Here is a 23,016-nt window from a genome sequence, read left to right on the forward strand (position 1 = left end):
TTCGCTTTATCTCCCTGGCTGGTCACCACTCCCCATTTGGACTGCTGGCTATAGCTTCTGCTGTCGCTCTGCCACTCTCTGCGCAGACTCCATGTGACATGTGTGGACATTGGCCGCTGAGGGAAGCTTCCTGTCCCAGTCATTTCTGTGACCCCACAGAGCTAGGCCTGTGCCAAGGACCTGCTAGTTTGGATAAGGGTCATTATTCAGTGAACACCTTCCGTACTGTGCCGGGTGGGAATTGGGAAACACCCTCAACTATTTCTCAAGTCTAAGTCAGAATCACTTTGCTCACCCCATCTCATGCCCACTGCAAGAAGTTTTTCCCCCAAGACTCCAGTTTTCCCTCTAGAGGAACTGAGGTGCAAGACAGCAATGATTACCCTCCTGGGTGTCCCACTTCAGAGTCTCCAGATGAGAAGGCCATTTCAGGTGTCCTTATCTTTACAACTATAGTCCCTGGGTGGTGCAAACAGTTTGCACTTGCCCTCAGCTACCATCCCAAAGCTTGGAGCTCTGGCGGTGAAGTGGTTAAGAGCCTGGCTGCTAACCAGCCGCGACGTGGAAAGGCTATGGGGCAGTTCTCCCCTGTCCTATAGGGTCGCTAGAGTCGGAATCAACTGGATGGCAACAGGTTTAGTTTTGGTACCAACCCAAAGGTTGGTGGTTTAAACTCACCAAGCAATGCAGCAGAAGAAAGACCTGGCAATCTACTTCTGTTAAAAACTACAACAACCAAGAAAACCCTATGAAGCTGATTTTTATTCTGTAGCACATGGGGTCGCCGAGAGTCAGAACCAACGGGAGGGGAACAGTTTGGGGTTTTGGTCTTTAAGCCGTGGGAAAGGAGAAGCGCACTACAACTCCCAGCGTCCCCCTTGCTTAGGGGGCGGACTCTGCCCCCCTCAAGGCCCAACCGGACCCACCAATCGGAGCCCAAAGAGGGGCGGGGGCGGTGCCGGGAGGGCGGGGTCTGCAGGGAAGCGGCTGGAGAGGGAGTCGCCGGCCAGTGGCGCCGAGAGCGCGGGGACCCGAGAGCCGCGCGCGGCGGAGGATCTTGGGCGCGGGCGCCGCGGACCTTGTCCGGGGCCATGGGTAAGCAGGACGGGGCTCAGCGGCCCCAGGGGAGGTGGGCGGCCCCCTGGCTGGCCCGCGGTGGCCGGGTCTCCCCCGGTCTCCCCCGGCCCTCGCGGCCGTCGGTGGCGCTTTGGGGGCGGTGCGGGGCCGGGGCGACTCCCAGGCGAGGGGGACGGGGCGCGAGCCCGGCCGGTGCCAGCCCTCGGCCCGGCGCGAGGCCGAGGCCGGTGTCTGCGCGCACTCCTCAAAAAAAGGAAAAGAAAAAAGTGCTGGCGGCGAGGGGCTTCCCGGGCGTTGATCTCGAAACTTTTTTGGCCGTCTCTTGACTGAAAGTTACCAAGTCCCGTACAGTTCTGCCGTCCCACTTCCTGCTGCGGTTTCCATCTCGAGCTGATCTCAGCTCATTTGTTGTGACAGCTGTCAGCAGCAGCTTCTCATCTCACGGTTCTCAGAAACCCGCGGCGCGCCGAGCAGAGGCGCCAGGTCCGCGGGGCGCGCGGCGCTTTCCACTGCGGCCGCCGTTTCCTGAAAATGACTGCGCGTCCCCGCGAGCTTGCTCAATGCGCTTTGAAGAGCCAACTGTTCCGCTTTCATCGAGGGCTCTGCTGATCGCGGGCCGTCGCGGGCCGCTCGCCCTGTCTCTTTTTCTTCTTCACTGGTCTCTCCCTTCGCGTCCCGGTCCACTCTCCCCTGCGCCCCCAGGGGAAGGAGGTAGCGGCCCGCGTTCCGTCCTCTCGTCCTGTCTTCCCTCCCCTCGGGGCTGCAGAAGGGGCAGGGTGGCCACCCTCCGGAGGGGACGAGGGAAGGAGCGAGCTGCGAGCTTGCTAGGAGCAACGTTTGGCTTTGCGCTCGGCCTGAGCTGCGGGGCACGAGCCGGTCCCTCCACAGAGTGCCCGGGACACGCCGCCGGCCAGGGGAAGGGTCGCACAGCTCCCGCCGGCTCCGTGGGGCTCGCTAGGCGCGGGACCCCCGCGGGCTCAGAGTGCAGGTCCGGAGGCGCTGCCTGCGAGTTTGCGGGGTCGCGGACCGGCGGGCTGTGGTCCCCGGGGCCGGGGGAAAACAGGTGCCTCTTCCTCGGCCTGGGCGCCACTGTTGGGAACGGACGCGCGTCTAGGCCTCTGCGCCTGCACGCGACGCTCGGGCAGAGGAGGGGTGGGAGACTGGCTGCAGCGTCGTCGGGACCCTGGAGTAAAGTTCCAGACGTAGACAGGACCTCAAAGGATCAACCCCTCTGTCATGGATTACAGTAGGGGAAACTGGCTTAGAGATCAACCCTCGTCAGGCATGAGTGAGGGGCGGGCCTCCCAGACCCAAACCGGCTTGGCCTTCTTTCCCCACATCTCATTTCCCAAGTGGGAGACTTGTCTGGGCTGACCCACATCCCTCTTAGACCAGGACCCACAGGCTTGGAGAGCCACCTGGGGGCCTCTGCCTCTACCATTGGAGGACATCTTGAACAAGTTAGTAAACCTCCAGCCTCAATTCTCCATGGGCAGAACAGGAGCTCTTAGGGTACTTCATGGGACGTGGGACAGAGTCCATCGTCAGAGCTGTTACTGTTATCATGAAATACTACACAGCCCTGTCCTGGAATAGGGCCTTCTAGGACTTCCCGGGGCGGGCTAAAGGGGTACATGGAGCCCCTGGGGGTGGGGTTGGGGTTGGCAGTCTCACACTTGGTACTCCCCAGGCGCGCCCCCCCTTTCTGTACTCTTAGGGCCCTCAGCTTGTCCCCCACCCCGGCTGAGCCCCTGAAGTGGGGCTGTGGAGAGAGCTGTGCCCTGCGTCGTCAGGGGTCCCAGGTCCATCTCCTCTGTCCTCGTTGCCGGCTGGAGCGCAGCCCTTGGCAGGTCCCCACCCCCACTGCGCCCAGAGTGAGCTCCAGGCAGAGACTCCCGCCAGGCAGCCAGCTCCTGGGCCACGGGGTGGACAGGCGGCTTCAAAGGCAGTCTTTGTTTCGGCTCCAGCTCCAGCTAAGGGAAACTTAAGCCAACAGCCTCAGGCAAGGGGGTGGGGCAGTGTCTGCTGGTTGTCACTGAAGCTGCTGTTACCATTATTGTCATAATTGACGCATTGTTCCCAGTGGGTGACTTTTCATGAAAGGAAGTGTCGTTTCCTTCCCATTACACCAAGGTGAGCGGGGCGGAGCTGGGGGCCCTTGGCCCGCCTCAGACAGAGGGAGGGGCGCCCAGCTCAAGGCCTGATTCTAGCCGGCATGCAGTCACGGGCAGGCTGTGTGGCCTTAGACTAGTCACAGTCCCTCTCTGGGCGCTGGGCATCTCTGAGGTCAAGTGTGCTTATCCTGCATCCACTTGCTGATGATCTCCGTGGAGCAGCTGCCCTGAGCCCTGCATTGTTCTGGGCAGTGGGGACACTGGGAGCGAGCAGGACAGGCCGACTTCAGATCTCATGGGGGGAGGGGGTGCGTGCACCTGCACCCACACTCAGCTGTGGCTGGTGGGGAAGCTGCATTTCACTTGGTCCTGCTGAGAATGTTGGACCCATCGAGTCCAGCGTGCCCATCTTACAAATGGGGAAACTGAGGTGCAGAAGCAGCAAATGACTTGGAAACGTGCCTATGTGCTGCCTGGCCCCTGCCCTGTCCCCACCTGCCCACTCCATCTGGTTTAGCACATCTTGTAGGGCAGAGGCAGGTTCAAGGGCCCACTGACCTCCCAATGGCCACCCCACAGCCCCATACCCACCTTTTTGCCCTGGTTGGAAACCCTGGTGGCATAGTATTTAAGAACTATGGCTGCTAACCGAAAGGTCAGCAGTTTGAATCTACCAGGCGCTCCCTGGAAACCATATGGGGCAGTTATACTCTGTCCTGTGGGTCGCTATGAGTCGGAATCGACTCAACAGCAGTGGGTTTTTTTTTTTTCTTTTCTTTTTTTTGAGCCCAAGTGAGAGCCCTGAGTTTGTCTTCAGTGACTCCTCCCTGATGCCTCTTCTCACCCCTCCACTGGGACATGCCCCCCACACCCGCTGCCTGCCCCTCCTCCTTACAGGACTCCCCTCCCCTGCCAGGCAGACAGAGTCCTGGCCAGGAGCCAGGCCCTTACTCTCTCAGGTAACAGGCAGCCACTTCTTAAGGGTGTCATTGGTTCCTTTCTTCCTCAAGATTATAAAGACAACACTCTTTACTCAAAGGTGGGGCCCTGGGGACCCCTGGAGCCAGTGAAGTTGATTCATGGGGAGTAGGGTTCGTCCCTGGCTGCCTACGCCCAGCTCCTGTGAGTGCAGTGTTTTGACTGTACCCCCTTTGTCCTGGGGCCTAGTTGGCTTAGCAATCGAAATGGACCAGCTCTTTTTAGCGGATAAGCTTGGCGGGGGGGGGGGGGGCGTGGTTGGGGAGTGTGGTGGGAGTTGCACAGCCACTCCAGAACGGGACAGGTTTGTGCCATCTGAGCACAGGGGAGGAGCCTAGGGTCTTCCTGCTCCATTAAGAAAGCTCCAGACACAGTGTCTTAGAGCCTGTCAGCTCTGCTTCTGAATTCCAGCTCTGCTGCTGCTGGCAAGTAATTTGACTTCTCTGAGCCTCAGGAATTACATCTATAAAAAGGGGGAAAAGGAGCCTGGTGGTACAAATGGTTAAGCTGCTAACCGAAAGGTGGATGGTGTGAACCCACCCAGCCGCTTCATGGGAGAAAGACCTGGCAATCTGCTCGTATAAAGGTTACAGCCGAGGAAATCGTATGGGGCAGTTCTGCCATTACATGGGATCACTATGAGTCGGAATTGACTCAGCTCAATAGCACCCAACAATAAGGACAATACCCACTGGGCGGCTGGGAGGACTCAGTGAGGCAGTGGACAAACATGCCGGGCCTGGGCCCACCAGGCCACTGATTTGAGTTGGTGGAGTGTGTGGCGTGGAAGGGGAAGTGGAGAATGTCTTAAGAACAAGTAGACTTTGAGTGCACCCTCTATTGGAGTGACTGGAACTCACCTCCTAACTGCTCAGGCTTTCAGATCTGAGAGCTCAGCTAGCCATGGAGATGAACAGAAATCAGGTTCAGAACACGGGAAGGGTCTTGAGCAATCCTTGGCCCAACACCCTGCCCTGCACGCTCCCTGCACAGTGAGGCCATGGTGGTGGGATTGGGTCACAAGGGTTCATCTTTTAGCCCTTTGTTGTCTTCCCAAAAGTGAGATAAGGAAATTACAGAGGGCTTGAGGAACGAAGTCCCACCATTGATGGCCAGGCCTTTTGTGAATGCCATGATCTCACAGTACAAAGCATGAGTCATCTAGACATCAACTCAACTTTTAAGAAGGACCTTCTGAGAAAGGCCAAGGGAAGCTGTCTTAGTCATCTAGTGCTGCTACAACAGAAATACCACAAGTGAATGGCTTTAACAAAGAGAAATTTATTCTCTCACAGTCTAAAAGATAACAAGTCCAAACTCAGGGTGTCAGCTTCAGGGGAGGGCTTTCTCTGTTGGCTCTGGAGGAAGGTCCTTCTCATTAGTCTTCCCTTTGTCTAGGAGCATCTCAGCACAGAAACCTCATGTCCAAAGGATGCACTCTGCTCCCGGCACAGCTTTCTTGGTGGTATGAGGTCCCCCACTCTTTGCTTGTTTCCCTTTCCATTTATCTCTTGAGAGATGAAAGGTGGTGCAGTCCACACCCCAGGGAAACTCCCTTTACATTGGATCAGGGAGTGACCTAAGTAAGGGCAGTGTTACAATCCCACTGTAATCCTCTTGTAAAATTACAATCACAACATGGAGGACAACCACACAATACCGGGAATCATGGCCAAACCAAGTTGATACACACATTTTTTGGGGGACGTAATTCAATCGATGGCAGAAGCCTAATAATTGGAGACACGTTCCATGGTCCTGGAAAGGAAGGTGCTATAAAGATGTTACTTCTCCCCAAAGTTATTTCTAAATTTAAATGCAATTCAATCAAAACCCCAGTGGTCTTTTTCTTTAAAGAGAATATGGCAAAACTAAAGTGCGGATGGAATTATCAATTAATAGATGAAAAAAGAAAAAAGAAGAAGAAAAGATGGGAGACTGGCCCTTTGGATATAAGTTGTTTTCCAAAGAAAAAAAAAAAAAGAGCAGCGTGCACGGGCCCCAGCGTCCCACCAGGAATGAATAAAACAGAACAGGAAGTCCAGAACTGCTCCCGAATGTGCTCATTATGAGCATTTAGATTGTGAAAAGAGTAACATTTCAAATCATTGGGGTGGGGGGCACCTAGGCAATGGGGAAAAAAATATGGGTTAGAGCCCCTTCCCCTCCCGTATCTTATAGCAAAGTAGAGTCCAGATGTGTGAAAAGTAAAACAATGAAACAATAACCGCTGTCACTGTCATTATTGTTCCCTGGATAGAAGAAGTTGATGTCTGAGTGACATTGCTTTGGAGAGCAGGTGTTTTCCGTTTTTTATTTGATCCACCGCTTCCCCCATTAAACACAGGGCACCTGAGGTCTTGTGCAGGAAGGGATATAAACGCAGGCTCATAGGAAGACAGTCACTGAGTGGCTGATGGGCAGCAGCGGTCACTCAGGGGCAAGTGGGTCTCTTCTGCCTCTGTGGGCTGGATGAGGCTGGGAAATGGGATGGCCAGTTCCCTAGCCCCTTGCCTCCCCTGCAGAACTGGCGAAGGGCCCTGAATCTGGAAGGCGTAGGAGCCAGGCAGTCAGAGGGCTCACTCATCACCTATGGCCAAACCAAGCAAACCAAACCTGTTGCTGTCAAGTCGATTCCGACTCACAGCGACACTACAGGACAGAGTAGAACTGCCCCATAGGGTTTCCAAGGAGCCTCTGGTAGATCTGCCACCTGACCTTTTGCTTGGCAGCTGAGCTGTTAACTGCCGCACCACCAGGGCTTCTAAGCTATGGCAGTGGCTTTCAGATGTATTGTTAGTTGATGACAATTTTTCAGATGATGACTTACATGGACACCTGATCTACGAGAGACTCGGGGAGGGATGAGGGCGGCCAGGGACAGGACAGACCCGTGAGAAGGAAGGAAGGAGGATGCTTCCCTCCCTCATCTAAGGCTGTGGAATTGGGCCCCAACGCCTGGGGACCAGAAGGCCTGCCAGGTCAGGAGCAAATGCTCACCCTGGATGGGACAGAATGGAGGCTGAGTTCATTCGGGGACTTGGCTCCGCAGATAGAGTGTTGCCCTTTGTGGCTCAAGGCTGGAGCTCTGATCTCTTTCCCACCTGGGGTTAAACAGCTCAGATTGGTGCCTCCTTTCCAGGTAACACGAATGCCCAACTCCAGGAGACTCTCCCAGAGTGTGGCCCAGGCAGAGCTCACAAACTCTGCAACAGAGTGGGAAGGGAACTGTGGTTCACCTGGCCCAGTGGCTGTCTACCCCAGCTGATAGACTCCCTGAGGACCTGTCAACTCTGAGGTCAGGGCTTCACCCAGGACCTTAAATCAGATCCTCTGGGGTGAGGCCCCAGAATCTGTGTTTTTAAAATGCTCCCCCAGGTGATTCTGAGGTGCACTGGTCTAACCACCTTATTTTTCTGAGGGCCAGAGGGGCAATGACTTGCCAGGGCCACACAGAAGGTTGTAGTAGGACCAGAGGCCCCATCACACTCAGGAGGAGATGGTGAGAGTCCTTCTGCTGTGAGGATGGAAGCCAAGAAAGAAGAAAGGAGAGAGAACTGAAAGGAGGATGGAGAGGAGCCGAGGCAGAAGGAGAACTGGTGACTCTGATAGCCTGGGAGACTTAAGGAATTCACAGACAAGTAGCAAAGGACTCAAGGGTCTTTCTCTCATTTCACAGAAGGGAAGACTGAGGCACAGAGTCAGACCAGGACTCGATTGGAAAGGCATCTGTTTGGAGGGTCAGCTGTTAGCACCCAGGATTTCTAGAGCTTGGCTGTGCTTCAAATGGTCAGAAACGGGCCTGAAAGGGTGGCGCAAGTCTCTTTCTTTTTGGCAAGCCTTAGAACTGGTTTCTTTTCCACAAGTCTTTGGACTTCCGGTGCAGGGAATTACTTAATATGGCCCTTCTAGCCATATTCTTTGTAACTTCCACCAAATGACGGGGTGAGGCTATGCAAATGAGGTGTGCTTGTAGCCCACCAAGAGGATTGGATAGCTTGTTAATAATATAAATAAGGTGCATGGCACCCTGTGAGTGTGGGACCATGCAAATTAGGTGTAAAAAACAAACAAACCAAACCCATTGCCATCGAATCGATTCCTACTCATAGTGACCCTATCAGACAGGGTAGAACTGCCCCATAGTGTTTCCAAGGAGCGCCTGGTGGATTCAAACCACCAACCTTTTGGTTAGCAGCCATAGCTCTTAACCACTACACCACCAGGGGTTTCCCAATAAAGTATCCGTGGAACCCTAATTAGGTGACTGGTCAGTTTCGCCATCCCACCAGTCTTAAAAGAGAGCCAATCCTGGAGCAGAGGGGGACCTCACTACCACGAAGAAGAAGAGACAGGAGCAGTGCATGTCCTTGGGACCCGAGGTCCCTGTGCTGAGAACCTCTAGACCCTTATGGAAAAACTGTATCTTGAGTTGTTCCTAAACATGAATTGTAACCTGTTACTTCCCTAATAAACCCCCTAATTGTGAGTATGGTCTGTGAGTTCTTTGTGGCCATTGCAACAAACTATGGAAGCCAGCAGAGAAGTAGAGAGTGCCGTGGGAGGGACAGCTGGTATCAGAGTTGGTAAAAAAAGGTTGGAAAGAGGATAAGTGTCTGACCTCTGCCTCAGAGGAATCAGGCTCAGGCTATGGGTGCTGAAAATGATTCTCCGCCACTTTTGTGAAGTTAGAGGAGGTCAGACATCTCAGCCGCCGTTATTACAGGACTTTTCATCAAGACTTTGCAAATGATGATAACCACAGCAGCCATGGTGCTGGCAAGGCCACTGGACTGGGGGTTAGACAGGCTTTGTTATGAGTCCTGGTCTGCCAGGGAGACTGAATTAAACCTCTCTGGCTTCGGCTTCTCCATCTTTAAAATGGGATTTCTCCTGGGACACGCATGAGAGAGCCAGGGACACAGCTGAGCGCCCGGCAAAGTGAGCGAGTAGTTGTAGATAGCAGCACTTACATAAACTGCTAAGAGGGAGGCTATTCAGTGGCCAAAGATTCTAACAGCGCGTGCTTCTGGCCACCGTCAGCCTTGTGTGTCACGTCTGTATGGTGGCCAAAGATTCTAACAGCACGTGCTTCTGACCACCGTCAGCCTTGCTTGTCACGTCTGTATAGGTTTCTCATTCCTACAGAGATTCTTTCTCTGTCTGGAATGGAAGGGAAATCCCACAGGTTCCCAGCAGTAAGGATATCCTAAGATGGACTGAGCCAGGATCATGGAAAGGCTCATATTAGATTGTCAAAAAGAAAAAAATAAAGGGAAGAAAGAAAAGGACGTAATCAAAAGCCATGGTTTCCCAGTCTCGGATCTGCGGCCGGCCTGCCCTGTGACCCGAGGCGAGTCACCACTTCTTACTGGCAGTTCCCTGTGTGTTTTGCAATGGTGGGGGTGCTGCATCTTTGCAACCATCAGCACACACTGCTCCCCTTTAGTAAAGTGGAGCTTGTGGCTCTTCCCTGCCTACTGCACAGGGTTGCTGTGAGGCTCATTTCTTTAACTTACCTGGCATCCGGGTGGGCACAAAGACACTGCACCTCAGGAACTCACAGTGTGGTTAGCAAGAGAGACAAGCAAGCAGGCATTTCAGTCAGGATGGTGAGACAGCAACAGAAAAGCTGTACCTAGCTGGGGGCTGGGAAAGGACACCCAGAGGAAGCAACTTGCCAGCTGAGACCCGAAGGGTCACCAGGACCCTCGGCCAGGTGAGGGGAGAATGTGGCCAAATTCAAACCAAAACCAAACCCATTGCTATTGAGTCAATTCTGACTCCTAGCAACCCTACAGGACAGGGTAGAACTGCCCCATAGTGCTTCCCAGGCTGTAATCTTTATGGAAGCAGACTGTCACATCTGTCTCCTGCGGAGCAGCTGGTGGGTTTGAACCGCCGATCCTTCAGTGAGCAGCCAAGCATTTCAACCACTGCACCACCAGGCCTCCACGTGGTCTGATTAGAGCTATTTAAAAGCAAACAAACGATTCCCGTCAAGTCGACACTGACTCATGGTAACCTCAAGTGTGTCAGTGCTCCATAGGGTTTCCAATGGCTGATTTTTCAGGAGAGTGCCCAGGTGGACTCGAACCTCCAGCCTTTCAGTCAGCAGCTGAGTGTGTTAACGGTTGCACCACCCAGGGGCACCAGGGTAGTCAGAATCTTGCACCTGTCAGGGAAGGTGGCTGCATCACAAATGGGCACGTATTCTCTTCCTGGTTGTTCCTGAAGAAGCTGCTGCCTGAGCACCGGCTGTGGGCCCTGCAGCAACTTCCCCCAGCGAGGCTGAGATGCTGCAAAAAACTTTCTGCCTGAACTTGGAGCAGGTTTTGGAGGCAGAATTTCCCCAAGAGCCACGGCTCTAATCCCAGCCTCCTCTGACTTGACCCCAAGGTGGTTTAGGGTTCCCGCAAAGATAAGGGAAGAAGGCTGGCGCAGAGGAAAGGCGGGAGGCAGTTGTGGCGCGTGTGGGGACCAGGTTCCAGGTTGGGCCAGAGGCAAGAGGAGGGCGTGCAGGGTTGTCCCAGCCAGGGCGACCCCATGTGTGTGTTTACAGTGCAGCCTGGGCACAGCTGGGGCACAGGGGACAGAGGACACACTGCAGAACTAGGAGAAGACTCACTGCCTCCAGCCAGGCTGTTTCAGATTGGGGCTGGGAGGACCCTCACCTGTCCCTGGGGACCCTCCTCAGCACCTGTTCCTCTCTACCTGCATCTCATGTGTGCTTTCTCCCCCTCCCGCCTGCCCCTGTTCCTCTCCTTGCAGCACCCCCTGCCAAAGGGAAGAGGAAGCAGTCTGAGGGGGATGACCCCCAAGATCCGTGCGTGTCCCCTGAACCCGACGGTGAGCAGAGTAGGAGCCAGAGCCCCATCCAGCTGGAGGTGAGTTGGGGGACTGCCCTCAAGACCCTCCCTCCCGCCCTCCCCTCAGCTGTGCTCAGCTCCCAGGTGACCTGGGAGACCCCACGTTCTCAGGAAGGAGCCGGAAGTGCACAGATGTGACTCTCACCTCCCCTGCAGACCCAGGACAGGGGCTCCTGCTCAGGGCCCTGCATCAGGGGGGCTGGGGGCTGGGGACCTGGGAGTGGGAGACTGGCCCGTCCCTTCTGGTGGAGGGTCTCAAACTTTCTTTTTCAAATGAAGATTTACGCGGGACCCTGATCTATGAAGCAGAAAAGCACTGTTCTACAATGTGAAAAGCCCTGGTGGCACAGTGGCTAAAATGCTTGGCTGCTAAGTGAAAGGCCAGCGGTTCTAACCCACCATCCAGCTTCTCGGCAGGAGAAAGATGTGGCAGTCTGCTTCCATAAAGATCTCCAGCCTTGGAAACCCTATGGGGCACTTCTACTCTGTACTATGGGGCCACTGTGAGTCGGAATCAGCTCGACAGCAGCGGGTGTGATGTGAAACAACGTTTACGTTCATCCGTTCCAGTTTACAATACTGACGTGGACAGTCACTCGGTGAGCTCCAGGGGGCTGTTGTGACACGTGTAGAGCCAGAAAGGGGAACTGTGGACGGCGTTTGAGAGCACCTTCAGCCCCAGTGCCCAGGGCACGTGCCCCACGTCCAGAGCATGTACCTAGTGCCCAGGCCATGGGCCCCACCTCCGGAGCGTGTTAGCCACAACTGGACTCTAAATCCTGGTTCACAGAGAAAAGTAGTTGCAAATGGTAGCAGTTTTTAACAGCTTGCCTTGAACCCATAGGCGAGAGAAGGGTAAGTTCCCTTGAAGAGCAGTGACGGCCCGCACTCTGAGGATGCCTTAAGCCATTACCTTGGTAGCTCAAGTCACAGGGTGACACTGGTCTCCAGGACATTAAAATTGCATATGTGACACGTGAATCAGTATCAGAGTTGTTTCAATAAGTTAAAACACCAAAAAGGGATCTGAATGAAGTATTTTTGGGCCACACAGCACTCTACGCTGCTCTAGGCCCAGATGTGTGTTGACATCCTTCCGGGGCTTGAGGCCTTCCCAGCCAGGACCTGGGAGTTGTCTGTTCCCGGAGCAGAAGACCCCTTGGGCCAGGAGCCTGGCCTTCGGCCTCCAGCCCCAGCCCTGAGCGACCAGCCCGATGAACATCGTCAGTGGAAACTGCTCCTGTGGGACCGGAAACCAAAAGTCCTGTACATCTCAGACAAACGTGCTGGCAGGGTCTCACTCCCCGGAAATCAGCAAGGCAGTCTGGTGGGTCGGAGAGGCAGCCACCAAAGAGGGTCCCTCCTGGGACACAGGCCCAGCTGGGCCGAGAACCCCGAGCACCTTCGTTCCTTCATCTTTTACCACAAGGGTCGCTGCAGGGTCTGGGGACACTGAGTGAGGCCCGAGCCTGTCCTCCAGGAACTCACAGTCTGGTGAGGAGTGAAAATGCAGACGCAGACAAATCAAGAGCAAGATAAAGAAGTGATCTGTGCCTGCAGAGAGGCCTGGGGAAGGTGCTGGATGGCTCCTATGGCCGACTCTGTAACCAGCTTCCCTGGGCTGCAGGGTCTTTGCGGAGGGCCTTGGTTTGGCCCCTGTCCTAGGCCCCCAGGCAGCGAGAGCTGATGGCTATGCCTTTGTGACCCCGGGAACAATCACTGCAGCCCAGAGCAGTAGGCTGGGGCTGGGGGCCTGCTCCTTCATGTGGAAGCCTGGGGTTGGGTGCTCCCCAACAACCAATAGGTACACAGCCAGCCCCGACTGGGGCCCATCCCAACGCCTGCGGTTCTTTCCCCAGGAACCCCCCGAGGCAGGCGGGGAACGGGAGGAGGAGCAAGCCTTCCTGGTCAGCCTCTACAAGTTCATGAAGGAGCGACACACGCCCATCGAGAGGGTGCCCCATCTCGGCTTCAAGCAGAGTGCGTCCCTGGGGCTGGCAGAGGGAGGGTGGGTCAGGCAGGGAACCCTCCAGGCAGGGCATCTGGGCAGAGCCGGCGCCAGAGTTGGGCAGGTACCTCCACTCTGGTGACCCAGGACACTGTCCACCCAGGCACCGGGTTGGCAAAGGGGCAGAGCTGGTCTGCCACCCTCCGCGGCCCTTGGATCACAACTGCATGGGGCACAGCCTGCTATCCACAACAGTGGCCCTGTCTGAGTGCTGGTCTTGGTTCTGGTCTAACGGCCAATGGGCACAGGCCGCTGGCTGCCGCCTCCACCCGCAGGGACTGACGGCCTGTCCCATCCCTTTCTTTTCTCCAGTTAACCTGTGGAAGATCTACAAGGCAGTGGAGAAGCTGGGGGCCTATGAGCTGGTAAGGAAGGCACCCCGGGTCCTTACCATGGGCATGTCCCAGGTGCATGTCAACAATGCTGGGGGATGGGGGGGAAGGTGAAGAGGAGGAGCGGAGCCGACAGCGTGGGGGCAGACACAACTGGGAAGAGCCACGCTGTGCTCACAGACCCCAGCCCTGCCCCTCCCGAGCTCTCCTGCCTGCTCGCACTTTGCTGCTCAAAGCAGGTTTTCCTCTGCTCCCCATCTGTTCTGCCCGCCCCATGCTCTGAAAGCTGCTTGGGCTAGCAAGCTGACAGCCCTGGGCGGGGTGAACTGGCCGGCCGCCAGGGGCCCCCCAACCTCTGCTGCCGGAGGAGTAGCTGTGACAGCGAGGTGCTGCCTACCCCAGGCGTGCCTCCCCACTGCATGCACACCTCCTCATCCTGGCGCACCTCCCCGCCCCACTAGCACCTCCTCACCCCACGCGCGCCTCCCGGTCCCACGCGCGCCTCCCTGCCCCTCGCGCAACGCCTCTTACCTGGCGCCCTTGCAGGTGACTGGCCGCCGCCTCTGGAAGAACGTGTACGACGAGCTGGGGGGCAGCCCGGGCAGCACCAGCGCAGCCACGTGCACTCGCCGCCACTATGAAAGGTGGGCTGCGGGCAGGGAGGAGGTGTCCACCGGGCATTCACCTCCCGGGGCCTGGCGGAGCTTGCGGTGCAGGTGGCCCTACGGCTGTGTGTACCCAGGAGGGAGGCGGGATGTGCGCAGCCACAGAGCACGCCCAGAAGGTGGGGCGCGCCCGCTCTGCCCTGGTTATGGCCCCGAGCTCCAGGGGGCTTGCTGGACAAGCTGAGGAAGAGCCCTGGTTTACTGTGTAGATGTGGCAGGGAAGGAGCCGACAGCTTTGGGCTCAGACAGTTCTGGTGGGCTTCTCGGTGGGGCCAAGGCCAGGCAGCTGCAGGAGGTGTGGGTGGGTGCCCAGCAGCCCTGGCCCTGTAGTGGACATGCCCGGCTCCCCACCAGGCTGGTCCTTCCGTATGTGCGGCACCTGAAGGGGGAGGATGACAAGCCGCTGCCCCCCTCCAAGCCCAGGAAGCAGTACAAGATGTCCAAAGAGCCTCGGGTGGATGACGGGGCCACTGAGAGGCTGAAGAAGGCCAAGGAGAGGCTGGTGGACCAGGTGAGCACTGAGCCCACCTGGGCTGGGGACTGACCCTGGGCCACCTGCCCCCTGCCTCTTGCAGCCCACCACCCGCCTGTCCTTGCCATGGCTGATCACTGCTCAAGGGCCCTCTAGTGCGGGGACGAGTAGGTGTTAGGTCCAGCCTGCACCCCTCTCCCCAGGCCCCATGTCCTGACACAGGGCTGTGCCGTTCAAGATCGGGGCGCCTTCTGAGAGTTCAGCACAGGGCACTGGAAGGGCAGCAGCGGCCCCAGGCACCCCTCTACTGCGACCCAGGTCCCAGGTCGGGGTGCCTGGCTCCCCGCCAGCTCTGAAGCATGGTCCTCTCTTTTCCTAGATGATGCCAGGAAAGAACAAGACTGATACTGCAGACCCAGCTCAGCTCCCCAGTCAGGAGTCCCCAAGGGACAGTGCTGAGCAACCAGGCCCAGCCCCTGCACCCACTCTGCCCTTCATGGGGGCCAGCTGCTGCCCTGAGGCCTACAAGCGGCTCCTGTCCAGCTTCTGCTGCAAAGAGACACATGGCATCATGTCACCTCTGGCCAAGAAGAAGCTCCTGGCCCAGGCGAGCAAGGCAGAGGCCTTGCAGTGCCAGGAGGGGGGCTGTCACCACGGGGCAGGCAGCTCCGACAGGGAGCCCCAGGGCTCCCCAGCTGCTTGCCCCCTGGAGAGTCCCCGGAGCCCAGGAGGGCCGGCTGAGAACTCCAGACACCGACTGACCCCTCAGGAGGGACTGCAGGCTCCTGGGGGCAGCCTCAGGGAGGAGGCTCAGGGAGGACCCTGCCCGGAAGCCCCCATCTTCACAGGCTATTTCCATGCCTACCCCACTGAGGTGCTGAAGCCCATTAGCCAGCACCCCCGGGACTTCTTCCCCAGCCTTAAAGATGGGGTGCTGTTGGGGCCGTCTGGCAAAGAGGCTGGGTTGCCGGCCAAAGAGCCCCAGCTGGTGTGGGGTGGGGATGTCAACCGCCCCTCTGCATTCCACAAAGGCGGCTTCAGAAGGAGCAGCCCTTACCCTAAGCCCAAAGCCTGTTGGGTGTCCCCCATGGCCAAGGTCCCCACTGAGAGCCCAGTGCCCCCGTCCACCTTCCCCAGCAGCCCGGGCACCAGCGGCAAGCGCAGACTGGAAGAAGAGGGCTTTGCTGCCTGCGGTGGCAAAAAACTGCGGGCAGTGTCTCCCTATCTGAAGGAGGTGGACGCCAGTGAGTGTGGGGCCACACCCACAGGGCCAGGCTTGGCTGTCTCCTGCCTGCTGGACCCAGCCCTGCGGCCTGCCCCCCAGGAGGCCTACAGGGGCACCATGCTGCGCTGCCCACTGAACTTCACCAATACCCCAGACCCCTTAAAAAGCCAAGCCACTCTCCCCTTCAGCCCACTGGTCATCCCGGCCTTCCCGGCCCACTTCCTGGCCACTGCAGCCCCCTCACCCATGGCCGCTGGGCTGATGCACTTCCCCACTGCGTCCTACGACAGTGCCCTCCGCCACAGACTCTGTCCAGCCTCGTCCGCGTGGCATGTGCCGCCTGCCACCACCTATGCTGCGCCCCACTTCTTCCATCTCAACACCAAGCTGTAGGCTGGAGCTGCGGCAGGCTGTGCTGTGGAGGAGCTGACGCTGCCCAGGAGGTGGGATGCGTGGTCAGGGGACTCTGGGCTGGAGCCTGCTCCCCAGGGCGGCCGGGCTGAGCCCTGTGCGGGAGCACGCTCCTGGCACACGCAAAGAGGAAGGTGGTGGGAAAGCTGGATTTGCCTCTCCAGGAAACAGCCCCTCCCCAGGGATGGGACCCAGTTGCTGCAAGACCTCAGGAGGAGGTGGTGCAGGCTGGTGGTCCCCAGCTGGAGCGCCCAGAGCAGAGGCCAGGAGCGGGTGGAGGGTCTGAGGAGTCAGATGGCAGCCCAGGGCATCCAGGATGCCAACCGAAAATCCAATAAAAAGACAACAATGTGAAATCCAACCAGCTCTGAGGCTTGCTTTCCAAGGGCGGCCGTGGCAGGCTGTGCTTATGGGGGCCACCAGCGGGGCATCTGTGGACTTGCCAGGTCTTGAACCCGCCACTCTATCAAACAGCAGGGTCCAGAGCAAAAGCTCTGCCTCTTCATATTCCAGGGCTCTGAACTTCATTCTGTCCCGTCAGTCCATTTCCTCAGCGGGGCCTCACAACCAGCTGCTGCCTCCCTCACTGTACCGACGGGGAGCCCGAGGCTCAGAGTCCCATGCCTTGCCCCAACTCCCCTGCAGGTAAGAGGCAGGGCAGGGCTGTGAACGAAGGGTCACTCCCTCACTCTGAGCTGAGCCACAGGACTGCGGGCATCAGGGAGTGCGTGCTCTGCACTGTCCTGGCACTCGTGGGGGAGAGCGAAGGAGCAGGAAACCCAGATTGGTCTGCCCTGGTAGTGGACGCAGACGTGGGCGGAGGAACTGCTGAGTCCTCCCAGAGAGCCGAAGGCGGCCACCACCATACCTGCCTCCCCCATGGGAATGAGCTCTGCCTCATGCTGTGGCCCAGCAGGTGCGCTGGACTAAGAGAGCCTGGGGTTCTGGGGACAAAGGGAAGTGAAGGTGCCAGGGGCTTGGGCTGGGGCCAGGCATCATCGTGACCCCCGAGGGTCTCATGAGAAGGGGCTGCTCTAGGGAGCTCACAGTGAGAAGAGCAACAGCCCGACGCCTTCCTTCCCGCAGGCTCTAAACGGGGAGCAGTGGGCACTGCCCCCAGCTGCCTCTCACAGTAGGAGGGAGGAGGCCCTTTCACAGCGTCACTCCTCTCCCCTCCACAGGCTGCCTGTTGTCAAGTCAGGGCCTTTGCTGTTTGCTGAGCTTCACACCTGTTTGTGTAAAGGCAGTGTCACTGTTGTCAGGCACTGGGGTGGCAGGTGTGGAGCTGGGCCCCCAGCTGGCCTGAGATTGATCAGTGGACAGCCTCTAACTCATTCCACTGGCCCTCACCCTGCCTCCTGGGGGCCTTGGCTGAGGAGTTGCTGGGAACCCAGGCTACAGGAGGGGTCATTTAGTGTGATCTCCTTATCCCAGAGGTGAGAAGCTGAGGCAGGGGCAGGAGGGGTCTTGCTTGCCCGAAGCCACCACTGAGTATGGCCAAACCCTGACCAGGGCACATGCAACATGCTTGGCACCAGGGGGTGGGCCGCCTGCCTCCAGCCTCCTCCTCCAGGAGCTGCCCTCTCCGTGGCAGCTGTGCAGGGCCAGGAGCCCAGAACAAGCTCAGGCTCTAGAGCTGCTGCTCCCACGTCCCCACCTCCCTCCTTCCAGGAGATGCTGAGATGCCAGCCAGAGTATCTGCAAGACTTCCATCCCTGAGCCCTGATGCCCACACCCACCACCTGCTACCCATCTCTGAGCCTCTGGAAGCAAAGGCGAGGGGCCTGGGTCTCCTGCCCACCCTCCAGGCAAACGCCCTGGGTCATAGGAGTCAGATCCCCTGGAGAAGGGGGACGTGAGGGCTACCCTGTTGTGTGCGGGGTCCTGCCTGAGCTGGGACAGGGCCCCCTTCATCTGCAAAGCAATAGCGACCTTGCCTTGGCACAAAGGTGAGAAGACTCACCTGCACCAGGACATGCCTACAGAGTGTGCAGCGATGTGATGGTTGCGCCCCCTAGTGGCTGCACTGGGAATATACATCTCTGGGAGGGGCAGTCTGTGTCCTGAGCTGATGGGTGCCCTGGGTAGGACACCCTGGGCTAGCTTAGAGTCTGAGGAAACACCTAGAGCTTCGTGTGGGTGATACTCCTGGGCCTTACCGCTCCTGTGATCTGCAGCCCCGACCTGCCCAGAGCCTCACGGCACACTGGTGGTGTTGCTGCATGGTCCTACTTAAGCAATGGCAGCTTTAAATGAGTTTTCTCAGTCACCCCTCACAACTCCCAGGGGAAGGTGAGCTTCCACCATTTACAAATGAGGAGGCTGAGCTCAGAGAGATGAGAGGGCTTCAAAAGCTAGGAGGTGGCAGGCCAGTTCCTTGCCTGCCAGTTGCACGCCATATTCATTCTTTTGCATTACATTCCTGGCCCTGACAAACCCTGACACTCTCCCCAGGGGACCCACAGGACCAGCAGGGATGACAGCGCACCTCTGGGGCATAAACGATGCTTCAGAGCCATTTTTAGGGCCCCTTTCAAATGGGAGCCCTGGTGGCACAGAGGTTAAGAGCTCAGCTGCTAACCGAAAGGGTGGTAGTTTGAATCTACCATGCACTCCTTGGAAACCCTATGGGGCAGTTCTACTCTGTCCTACAGGGTTGCTGTGAGCCGGAATTGGTTCGATGGCAATGGGTTTTTGTTTTGTTTCCCCAAACTAGACTAGGGCATTGGAGCCGCTAAGGGAGGCGGTGAATGGATACACCTCTGAAAAGGCCCGTCCGTTTCCGTGGTTCCGGCCCTTGACTGGTGACAGTGTCAGGGCAGGTGTCAGGCGTTCCACAGACCCTTACTTGGTATCAGCTCTCCGTGGCGCCAGCGCTGTTTTAGGTGTCGGGAATAACACATCAGTGAGCAGAACACCAAATCCCTGCTCTCAGGAGCTGGCCTTCTCCTGGGGAGACGGAGACCAAACAAATGACTAAAGTACGGAGCGTGTCAGAGGACAGAAGTGCTAGGCAGAAAGATGGGGCTGGGGCTGGGGCTGGGCTGTGCAGCTGTAAACAGGGGCCAGGGAAGGCCTCATGAGAAGACGGTGTTTGAGCCTGGGGGGGTGATGGAGGAAGCCACATGGCTTTTGGGGAAGAGTGGAGGCAACAGCAAGGTTCTGAAGTGGGGCAGGCAAGTCTGTCTGAGGAACAGGAAAGCCTGTGAGGCTGCAATGCAGTGGGGGGGGGGGGGAGGAGGTGAGGCTTCAAAGGGGTCTGAGGCCAAATGCGGGTGCTTTCTAGACTCTGGAGTCGTCGCTAGTTGCTGTCAAGTAGATTCCAACTCGTGGTGACCCCACGTGTTACGAGTAGAACTGCTTCATAGAGTTTTCTGGACTGTGTAATCTTAACGGAAGTAGATGGCCAGGTCCTTCTCCTATGGAGCCGCTGGGTGGATTTGAACCGCCAACCTTTAGGTAAGCTTGTTGTTGGGTCCTGTCAGGTCGGTTCCGACTCATATCGACTCTGTGTACAACAGAACGAAACACTGCCCAGTCCTGTGCCATCCTCACAATTGTTGCTATGATTGAGCCCATTGTTGCAGCCACTGTGTCAATTCAACTCATTGACAGTCTTCCTGTTTTTCGCTGACCCTCTACTTTACAAAGCATGATGTCCAGGACTGGTCCCTCCTGATAACATGTCCAAAGTACATGAGACGAAGTCTCACCATCCTCACTTCTAAGAAGCATTCTGGCTGTACTTCTTCCTTTCTTCATCTTTGGCAATAGTGGTTGGTGCGTAAATTTGAATAAGTCATATTAACTGGTCTTCCTTGTAGGTGTATGGATATTATCCTATCACTGACAGCACTGTACTTCAGGATAGATCTTGAAATGTTCTGACAATAAATGCAATGCCATTCCTCTTCAATTTGTCATTCCCGGCACAGTAGACCCTGTGATTGTCTGATTCAGCTCACTAATGCCTAGGATATTGACCTTTATGAGATCCATTTCATTCTAATTTTCCTAGATTCATACTTCATGCATTCCATGTTCTGATTATTAATGGATGTTTGCAGCTGTTTCTTCTCATTTTGAGTCACGCCACATCAGCAAATGAAGGTTCCGAAAGCTTTACTCCATCCACGTCATTAAGGTTGACTCTACTTTGAGGAGGCAGCTCTTCCCCAGTCATCTTTTGAGTGCCTTCCAAGCTGGGGGCTCATCTTCCAGCACTGTATCAGACAATGTTCCGCTGCTATTCATAAGGTTTTCACTGGTTATTTCTTTTCAGAAGTAGACTGCTGGGTCCTTCTTCCCTGTCTGTCTTAGTCTGGAAGCTTAGTTGAAGCCCATCCATCATGGGTGATCCTACTGATATTTGAAATAACACCAGCATCACAGCAACGTGTAAGCCCCCACAGTATGACGAACTGACAGACAGGTGGGTGTTTGACTAGCAGTCAAGCACAAATTGTGCCATCAAGGGCTCTTGAGGAGTCTGGCCTTTCCTCAGAACAAGATGGCAGCAGAGGGGTGTCCTGCTCCTGAGGTAAAAACCTTGAAGGGGTTTTCACAAGCTCCTTCTGGCTTTGGGTGTGACTAGATGCTATGGGGTGGAAGGTAGAGGCAGGAGACCCTTCCCTGAGGCAGGCGGTGAGATAGCACATCTGGATGCAGGCTGGGTGGGGGTGTCTGTGGGGTCTCTGGTGAGTGCTTCTGTGTTCTCAGGAAATGGAGTTGGGGTGAGAGTGGGCGGTGACGAAGGGGACAGGGTTGGAGGGTTGAGGCGAGGGGAGAAGGGCGAAGTAGTGATCTCAGAGCAGGAGCAAGGCTGCACGGGGCAACGCCAAGCTCTCACGTTTGGTCAGGTCAGTCAGTGTGGTGAGGCATTTTTCCTGTCACCTTCAGCCGCACAGGAGCCATCAGAGCAGGGGAGAACTGGACTCAGCCAAGTAGGAGTACTTTCCTTTTTTAATAGTATTTTAATGTGTTTTCTGTGAAAGTTTACACAGCAAATTAAGTTTCTATTTGACAATTTCTACGTGAACTGTTCAGTGACATCAGCTACATTTTCCACAATGTGTCAACATTCTCTTTAATTGCATTCTCGTTCTTCCGCTTCCAGTGCTCTAGTTTCCCTGCCCCCTTACTTTCTTGTAAAAATGGCGTGAGGCCGCTCTTGTTCAACATCGCGCTGGAAGTCCTAGCCAGAGCAATTCGGCTAGACAAAGAAATAAAGGGCATCCGGATTGGCAAGGAGGAAGTAAAATTATCTCTATTTGCAGATGACATGATTATATACACAGAAAACCCTAAGGAATCCTCCAGAAAACTACTGAAACTAATAGAAGAGTTTGGAAGAGTCTCAGGTTATAAGATAAACATACAAAAATCACTTGGATTCCTCTACATCAACAAAAAGAACACCGAAGAGGAAATAACCAAATCAATACCATTCACAGTAGCCCCCAAGAAGATAAAATACTTAGGAATAAATCTTACCGAGGATGTAGAAGACCTATACAAAGAAAACTACAAAGCTCTACTACAAGAAATTCAAAAGGACATACTTAAGTGGAAAAACATACCTTGCTCATGGATAGGAAGACTTAACATAGTAAAAATGTCTATTCTACCAAAAGCCATCTATACATACAATGCACTTCCGATCCAAATTCCAATGTCATTTTTTTAAGGTGATAGAGAAACAAATCACCAACTTCATATGGAAGGGAAAGAAGCACCGGATAAGCAAAGCATTACTGAAAAAGAAGAAGAAAGTGGGAGGCCTCACTCTACCTGATTTCAGAACCTATTATACAGCCACAGTAGTCAAAACAGCCTGGTACTGGTACAACAACAGACACATAGACCAATGGAACAGAATTGAGAACCCAGATATAAATCCATCCTCGTATGAGCAGCTGATATTTGACAAAGGCCCAGTGTCAGTTAATTGGGGAAAAGATAGTCTTTTTAACAAATGGTGCTGGCATAACTGGATATCCATTTTAAAAAAATGAAACAGGACCCATACCTCACACCAAGCACAAAAACTAACTCCAAGTGGATCAAAGACCTAAAGGTAAAGACTAAAACGATAAAGATCATGGAAGGAAAAATAGGGACAACCTTAGGAGCCCTAATACAAGGCATAAACAGAATACAAAACATTACCAAAAATGACAAAGAGAAACCAGATAACTGGGAGCTCCTAAAAATCAAACACCTATGCTCATCTAAAGACTTCACCAAAAGAGTAAAAAGACCACCTACAGACTCGGAAAGAATTTTCAGCTATGACATCTCCGACCAGCGCCTGATTTCTAAAATCTATATGATTCTGTCAAAACTCAACCACGAAAAGACAAACAACCCAATCGAGAAGTGGGCAAAGGATATGAACACACACTTCACTAAAGAAGATATTCAGGCAGCTAACAGATACATGAGAAAGTGCTCTCCATCATTAGCCATTAGAGAAATGCAAATTAAAACCACGATGAGATTCCATCTCACTCCAACAAGGCTGGCATTAATCCAAAAAACACAAAATAATAAATGTTGGAGAGGCTGCGGAGAGATTGGAACTCTTATACACTGCTGGTGGGAATGTCAAATGGTACAACCATTTTGGAAATCTATCTGGCATTATCTTAAACAGTTAGAAATAGAACTACCATACAACCCAGAAATCCCACTCCTCGGAATATACCGTAGAGATACAAGAGCCTTCACACAAACAGATATATGCACACCCATGTTTATTGCAGCTCTGTTTACAATAGCAAAAAGCTGGAAGCAACCAAGGTGTCCATCAACGGATGAATGGTTAAATAAATTGTGGTATATTCACACAATGGAATACTACGCA

General features: G+C 55.2%; 1 protein-coding gene across 3 annotated transcripts; it reads left to right on the forward strand.

The window, feature by feature from the left end:
- Positions 1 to 984: 984 nt before the first annotated feature.
- ARID5A (AT-rich interaction domain 5A) lies at positions 985 to 19,178 on the forward strand. Of its 3 annotated transcripts, XM_064268408.1 has the most exons (7): positions 985 to 1,095; positions 10,941 to 11,056; positions 12,898 to 13,018; positions 13,359 to 13,411; positions 13,925 to 14,022; positions 14,398 to 14,554; positions 14,895 to 19,175. In XM_064268408.1, the coding sequence occupies exons 1-7, from the start codon at positions 1,092 to 1,094 to the stop codon at positions 16,131 to 16,133; spliced, it is 1,788 nt and encodes a 595-aa protein (XP_064124478.1). In that variant the 5' UTR covers positions 985 to 1,091; the 3' UTR covers positions 16,134 to 19,175. The 3 variants fall into 3 exon arrangements, with proteins under 3 accessions (XP_064124478.1, XP_023396910.1, XP_023396909.1); XM_023541141.2 differs by lacking the exons at positions 985 to 1,095; positions 10,941 to 11,056 and adding an exon at positions 11,096 to 11,637; XM_023541142.2 differs by lacking the exons at positions 985 to 1,095; positions 12,898 to 13,018 and having other exon boundaries at positions 10,942 to 11,056; positions 14,895 to 19,178.
- The last annotated feature ends 3,838 nt before the right edge of the window (positions 19,179 to 23,016 follow it).

This window comes from Loxodonta africana, chromosome 15, assembly GCF_030014295.1.
Source record: "Loxodonta africana isolate mLoxAfr1 chromosome 15, mLoxAfr1.hap2, whole genome shotgun sequence".
Taxonomy (NCBI): Eukaryota; Metazoa; Chordata; class Mammalia; order Proboscidea; family Elephantidae; genus Loxodonta; species Loxodonta africana.